Source organism: Periophthalmus magnuspinnatus, chromosome 11 (assembly GCF_009829125.3).
Source record: "Periophthalmus magnuspinnatus isolate fPerMag1 chromosome 11, fPerMag1.2.pri, whole genome shotgun sequence".
In the NCBI taxonomy this organism is placed as follows: Eukaryota; Metazoa; Chordata; class Actinopteri; order Gobiiformes; family Gobiidae; genus Periophthalmus; species Periophthalmus magnuspinnatus.
In genome coordinates, this window is record NC_047136.2 from 26,201,363 (window position 1) to 26,209,219 (window position 7,857).

General features: G+C 39.8%; 1 protein-coding gene across 1 annotated transcript; it reads left to right on the plus strand.

Annotated features, from left to right (window-relative positions):
- The first annotated feature begins 860 nt into the window (after positions 1–860).
- On the plus strand, positions 861–4,326 carry LOC117378925 (stathmin-like). Its single transcript, XM_033975616.2, has 5 exons — positions 861–950; positions 2,560–2,596; positions 2,693–2,859; positions 3,314–3,505; positions 3,581–4,326. Exons 2-5 carry the CDS (start codon positions 2,587–2,589, stop codon positions 3,653–3,655), a joined length of 444 nt encoding a protein of 147 aa, XP_033831507.1. The 5' UTR covers positions 861–950; positions 2,560–2,586; the 3' UTR covers positions 3,656–4,326.
- Positions 4,327–7,857: the final 3,531 nt, after the last annotated feature.

The following is a 7,857-nucleotide window of genomic DNA, read 5'->3' on the forward strand; positions in this document are numbered from 1 at the left end:
TCTACAATTGAGTGAAAATGATCAGGTTGAATGAACAAGTGTCTCTTTTTACTTTATACTGTCAAAGTCTCTGTGACATGCCCTAACCCCATTGACAAAATATTATATGTATTCAAATATAACTTTCTTTCAAGTATGTGCCTTCTATATTACTCATAAAGTTAAGACAAGATAAGAAAAGATATTTGTCCTAAATACATTCAAAACGATTGGGTTTTAAATGTGACAACATACATGTAACATCAGTGAGTGTGTTTACTCCACTCTTTGTCTTATATTGATGTTGCTGTAAAGGTCATAGGTCAATGCATCCTTAGCCTCTCCTTTGCAATTAGTAACTGCCAATGCCTTCGCTTGCAGGAAGACACACATGTTTTGTTGTCATTCTCAGTATATGGACAGGTCTCATGGGAAAGCACAGAACCTCCTGAATTCACTCATTGAGTTGTAGAGGCTGCACTAGCACTGATTCATGATTGGCTGCAGGTGCTGGGGTTTATGTAGTGACAATTCAGATCAGAAACAGTCTTGATTTAAACTAAACGGATTCCAGCATTGAAACTGGCAACCCAAATGAGAGCAAGAGAGTGCAGCTGCAGCTACACCAAATTATAACATAAACATAAACAACTTGGTGATCATGTCCAATGTTTTTGTAATTAAGAATAAATCAGCAAAGCTCAATTTGATTTAAACATTCTTAGTCTACCTTGTATCATACCTTTAATTGAACACCCAAACAACTACACTTCCCATAATTCCACAGGAGACACACGGACAGCCAATCACGGACGCAATAAGACATGACGGCACCGCTTTTGGTCCATTTATGTGAGCGCGCTCCTGTCACGCTCGCGCAGACAGACGGAGCACTCGCGGGCAAACCACCGAGAGCACGAGCACACCACGGAGAGCACGAGCACAGCAGCAGCTTGAGCAGCGCGTGGAAGGTGGGTGTGACGGCTGCATCTTCTACTACTCCCACAACTCACAGCCAGCGTTTTGTCCTCTATTAACCACCTAGGAAGCTTATTTCTTTGCTACTTTCTCTCATAACCTCTTCGCCGCGCTTGTCATTTTGAATATAGCGCGTAAATTGTGAAAAGTCTGTTATTTTGGGCATCTTTTGTTTTCCTGTTCGACGTTCCCGCGGTCCACCTGTGCACGCGACGCATAATCAAAATTGGCGCCCATTTTTTGACATTTTAGGAATTTTTCCGCCTATAAACTTTCAGCGTCGTTTGAATTGTCTTTTGTTTTTCTGCCTGGCACAGCTGGCACAGTTGGCGCAGGGCGGCAGACGCGGGCAGGGGAGCCGTTTTGGGCAGTTGTTTGATGGCGTTAGGCTGTGGCGACATTTGTTCCCATTTTTTTTGTCTTCAGAGGCGTCAAAACAAGCCGCTGTTCGATGCGTTTGGCTGGAGAAAATCACCTGCCTGTGTCTATTGTTCTTTGCAGCTCGTCATGTTGATGTCAAAGCCTCTTTGTTGCTTTGCTGCTTGTTGTTGAGATGACAGTGAAGGAAATGTGCTTGGCGGCTGCGTGAATAAGGCTTTGTCACTATTGTCAAGACGCTCAATGGGAAACATGTTCAAAGTGGTCATTCTTTGCATGGGCGTTGATACGTGCAAGGCACTGGGCAAATGATGCACTAAATGGACTAATATTCGCTTGGCACGTTTGTTAATGCCTTTTTATCAAATGTGCATTCAATAATAAGTGTGCATTTTTGCTCATTTCATATTTTTACAGCTATGCACATTGACCACTTTATCAAGTGGCCTCTGCTTCACCCAGATGTCTTTAAAAATATATATATAAATAAATAAATGTTCCAAGCTTGTGTATATTTTTCCCCTCTTGCAAAAAGGAGCCAACATTTTTCAGAAAATATTAAGTTTATGCATAAATGTCCCTGCACAGGCCTTTATTTCTATTACATCATAGTACCAGCCTCATTGAACCGTGCTGCCACATCGGCTGTGTGCATTCACTTGTGTATTTCACCTCCCCTGTGGCTGGAACACATGGTACTAGGAACAGGTGCTCCCTGATGATTTTTTTTCCAACAAATGTGCACAATGCTGCGTAATATTTACATTTAAAATGCATTGACTGCTTGGCCTTATTGTGAGCCTGTTCATTCAGCCACCTGGCAGTGCCTCCCTGTCTGCCTACAGTACCCACCCAAAAAAGCGCCTTTGTCTCCACTAAATGCGTCCTTCAGTAACAATTAACGGGAGGTAGTTGGCCTTGAAGCCTCATCCTTTCCTGTCCTTGGTTTTGGATGAGTGTTTTGGTGGATGGCCCGAATGTCACTGCTGTCACACGTTCAGAGATAAACAATGTGCGCTTGTCCAACAGCTCAATGAATGCCAGCGTCGTTTTGTTTGAATTGATGGGCGGTGGTTAGCTGTAGTGCCCCAAAGCCGCCACTAGAGGGTACAATTTTATACATTGTATCATTCCTGTATTTTTAAACCTGTAATTTTCTTTCTTTGTTTTTTTTTTTTTTTAAATATTTACTGTATTTTAACAGTTTGTATTTTTTTCTTTTAGGTACACTTACCTGCAGCACTCGTCACTATGGCCGAAGGTAATCTCTTAAGATTTACTCTAACATGCTTTTAATATTTAATGCACCTAGTCAGTCATCATGGCATATTAATGGAGGGGTTTCCTGTCTCTACAGAAATCCAGGTCAAAGAGCTGGACAAGCGCGCCTCTGGCCAGGCCTTTGAGGTCATTCTCGGGGAGCCAGACTCAAAGGGCGAGTTCCCTCTGTCTCCCCCCAAAAAGAAGGACGTGTCACTGGAGGAGATCCAGAGGAAACTGGATGCAGCTGAGGAGAGGCGCAAGGTTGGTACAACTTTCTCCCTCCTTTCACTCTCCTGGGACAAGTGCAATGAGAAACATCAAGTGTACCTGTACAACTTGTCACATGCACAGGTGCCTTGAGGACAGATGCAATCCTGCACCAGACGGTAAAAACTGCGTCCAATTTATTTACCCTCACACACTTGCAAAGCTGTTTTGGTTTGCAGAACTTGAGCTAAAATGATACAACATGAACAAAAAGGAAATGCCTTTATTTAAAAAGACTTGGAAATTCACAAATTAAGCTCATGGTTGCTCTTCCCATTTCATTTAATGTTTAGTTATGGGTTTGTTTGTTTTTTTTCAAATTCAGCAAATGTGTAAAATCCTATATGCCACCATTTTTAGCACTCAACTTGACAAATCCAGGCTATTATTGTGTATATAGTTTATGTTGTAGGAAACTATCAGTAAAATTTGCTTAAAATTGTTTCAGAGTCAAAAAGCAGAGTTCCAGAAGCACGTGGCAGAGAAGCGTGAGCACATAAAGGAGGTGCAACAGAAGGCACAGGAGGAGAACAACAACTTCAGCAAGATGGCTGAGGAGAAGCTCAACCAGAAAATGGAGGCCAACAAGGAGAACCGCACAGCCCTTATGGCAGCTATGAATGAGAAGTTCAAGGAGAAGGTATTTGCTTCTGTCTAACTAAATGAAAGACACTACTTCTGATGGCTGACTAATCATATTTCACTCTCTGACCAGGACAAGAAGTTGGAAGAAGTGCGAAAAAACAAGGAAACCAAAGATGGCACTGAAGAGGGCGCCTCGGAAGACTGAACCGTACCAGCTGGGGATTGTATAGGGTTTTTTACGTATCCAAAGATTGATTTATTTTTTGTTTTTCACTACCCACCTTTTTGAACTGAGAAAACCCAGTTCCACTTTGTGAAATTTTCAGCTCCCCTGCTTTAAGTGTTCTTGCTGGTTTTACTTGTGGCTCGTCCCTCCCCACTGTCAGTCTAATGAGTTTCATATGTAGCTTGTGCCGCTTCTGCCCTTTCTGAAAATAAGCAGTGTACACCTATCCTTTTGTGAGGAAGCATGTTTCTATGCATAGGTCTTTTATCCTGGCATATTTCATAGTGTGTTCTCGAAGTGTCCTGTGAACCACACATTTTGGCACTTAAATTGTATATGAAGAGTAGCACAACATTTGAGGCATCGGCTGTTATATACATGCAGCTTTGCTCCCATCCTCTGCTTGTTGCTCCTCCCAATCATTTGTGCCACTGCTGATTCTTTGCTTTTGTAAAAATATGGGGTTCTCTTCAAAGCACATGACTCGCACTGTATAACTGTGAACCGACTTGAATGGATGCCAACTAGAACAGACTAGACTGGGCTCTACACGAGGAATGCAAAAGAGCAATACACTTTGGCAACTCGTATACAGTGGCTGGTTGACTTGAACTGTTGAACTAAAATAATAAAAAAAAATATGGAAACTCAAACTGCCTGGTTTTCTTATTGAAATGTGATGTCTGTGTACAGCTGATGGTGACCTCCTGTTGACCTGTCGACAAACAGCTGTGGTTTCATGTGCAATCCAAATCTGATGTCTCAAGTGGAGTTATACCTGTAAAATGACACGTAAACAGTAAAATCCCCTGGTTTCGTATTATGGTCCCTTTGGCTACTCATCAGATTTTGCAGTTTACATGTCACTTAAATCTTAAAGGTTCATAAACAGATTTGGGTGTGAAAGCAAAAGAAGCCACCGATTCAGTCATTTGGTTTAATTTGACTAAATCTGGCCTAAATCCAATTTATTTCAAATGCCACATTTTACCACACTTTCATCATCATTGGTAAAACTTTAGGACCACGTGCTGCTGTCTGGTGGTAACTGGCTTATTAAATAAGTATTTAAGTACAGGATGTTTTCATTTAACTAACACTTAACACTGTAGCCTTTTGCTCTCATAACCGTATAAACTTTTAAGTGTCACATGGTTATTGGACAGTGCTTTGTCAACACTACATTTGTGCTCTTTAGTGTGCTCTCCCAGCGTTTGGAAGATGAATGTTGAAATTTGCAGATACAAACTCTGACTCCATTCATCTAGAGTTATCTGAAAGACAAACTACAGTCTCTGCCTCCATCTAGTGGCAGTCTTTTCCATTACGCGTGAACGTTTTTTTTTCCTCCTTCAAATAAATGCAAACAAGCAAAATGAAAACAAAAACTTTTATGTACAGTAACAAAATGATTTAGAATTTTATATTCACAATGCACTTGAAATCTGAACACAACTACTTGCAGGTAGTTTATAACTCTACAAGTTATAATTGACTTTTATTGTTTAACAGTATTACAGTCATCTTGTATGATTCATGCACTGTGAAAAATGTCACGGTGTGCTGCCACCTCAATATCCTCAATACAGTCAGAACAGGCACAGCCTCTGAGCAGGTGCTCATCTTGTGAAGGAATAGTGGTCAAGTGTTGCCTTATCTTGCTTTATAATATCTGCTTTATAATATAACTCACTTAACTCACTTTATAATATCTGCACTAAACTGGACACTTTATAACACCGGTCACTTTAATAAGCCACTTTGCACTGTTGTTCTGATGCTGCTGTTGTATATATTTTCTCCCTTTAAGTATTTCACTTGATTTTTTTTTAAGCATATCTTTTTAACTTTGTGCATGCCCTTATTTGTATTTGTATTTATTCAGTGTGTTTATGTTGCACTTTTTCACCGAAGCAAGTTCCTAGTTTGTGAACTGTGTTCACAGACTATGGCAATAAAAGTCTTCTGATTCTGATTCTGATTAAAGAAAATTATCTGGTGAAGTTCTAGTTTTGTGCACTTCTGCTTTACTCAAAATGTAACAGGTAGACTTATTTTTTGTAATTGCAGATTTTTGTAAATACTGCTGACTGTTATGGCTTAACAGCATTTGTCAGTTGCCACATTTTCTCAGTGTGATTATTGCATTGGCACAAAGAATCTTCAGCCTAATGACAAAGCTGTACGACAGTGTTACATAAACATCATTATAGTTTTCATCAAACTGCACGTTGTGCTTTTATTGCCAAAGTCTGTTCAAACTGACATTAATACTTCTCCCATGTTCTAGATGTTGATGCCTTACACTCCACAGCCACAGGAGGACAATGTTGCTCTACAAATAGCTGCTGCCGTCTCCTTCGGTATAGAAAGATAAACTGATACCAACTGTTGTTAATTCCTGGATCATGTCCAAAAGCATAAAAGTGCAGCGTGTTCCCTGCTCACTGAGGCGGTGGCTCTGGCACTTTGTTGCTTCATTTAGGACTCTATGAGTAAATGAATGTACATTTGTAAATATATGACCTCACACAAGAAGCTCTGAACACTGCCAACGCAAAGGAAGAGTTTTAATCCATGAGCAGCAAAATATATTACATTATTTATACCTCAGTGCAGTTATTCAAACAGTCACTCCATTTGTTTTATATTACAAAATGAAAGCCTTGCATTAACATCTAAAAGTTACAACAATTTAATCTCAAACGTGCATTACATTTTTCACGCAATGCTAAAAAGAAACTCATTTAAGTGTCCACTATGTAACTTTTCTGGTGGAGGGTCCATCACCTGCTTGTCTCCATGGAGAATTTAAATGTATTTATTACCATGGAGACAAGCAAGTGATGTCATCAGGTCAAGCTGCACGTCAGATCTGTGGAGAGGCGTTTTTCTTTAAACTATTAACATTTCCATGGAGGTAAATAGGTGGCAGTACCTTCACCAGAAAAGTTGCATAGTGTGCCTTTAAAGGTCCTATATTACACAAAATTGTCTCTTATGAGCTTTAAGTCATGTTATAAAGCTGTTAACTCCTCAGAAACAGACCTGGAGTTGTGTTTTGTTTCATTTACACATGTTTGAGTAACACTTTATTATTAGTCTGTTTACATCACCAAAACTCAAAATGCTCTGTTCCACCTTGTGATGTCATGAAGTGCTAGCTTTCAAGTTAACAGCCCCTTTTACCTTTAGTTCAGTCAAGATTGGCAACTCCAGGGCTGAAATGATCCAAATGATTCTAGTGAAGGCGTATGTAATTTCAAAACACAAGCACTTCCTGTATTACCTCATGACATCACAAGGTGGAACAGAGAGACTCCATGTATGTTTTTCATGAGGAAACAACATTATAACATCGATCAGAAAACAGTGTAGTATGGCACTTTTAACCATTTCACCATGATTCAAATTTGACCTATAAAAAAACTCAGATGATTTCCGTTTCAGCCAATCATTTCACTGCAAATATAGATACAGTATTTCAGTATTAGCCACTTTTGTACTTCTGCTGTGTGTCTATGTGCAGTACAGACAAATGTAATACTGTAACGTACATGTTAGCGTAGTGGAAGACTTTTCAGTTCTTGAATAAAAACGATTCCCTGCTCAGATGCGCTGTTGTGTTGAACCATGCTGATCCCTGAGCGGCCTCAGTTACATCGCATTAGCGCTGTTAGCAGAGCGTTAGCAACAAACACATGCCCCTGCACCCCAGTTTTCTAGCAGGTTCACTGGTTCATTGCTGAAGACAAGACTTGCACGATTATTAACCGTGAAAGATACTCGGTGAGGTCATTGTCTTGGCATAGTGTTCATGTACGAAATAAGACGTTACTGCGAGACATTGTGGGAATTGTTATTATTCCTTGTCATAATCAAAAACATCACAAGATTTTTAGGTTAAACCGCGGTTATTCTATTAAAATGTATTGTTATTTTTAATATTTTACGCAATCTTATCCAGAACATGACAAATTGTAGTGCAACAATCTAATTATATTCACGATTAGTTTCATTTTTGTTCATTATGACTAGCTGATGAACACTCCACACTACGCAGATTTATAAGTTTAATGCCATACTGTGGAATAGTCCAGGTGAAGCGGTAACATCTCCACAACGAAAGCACTTAAAACATTATAATTTCCACGTCTTATCTTTCCATTAGCTGAAAGACT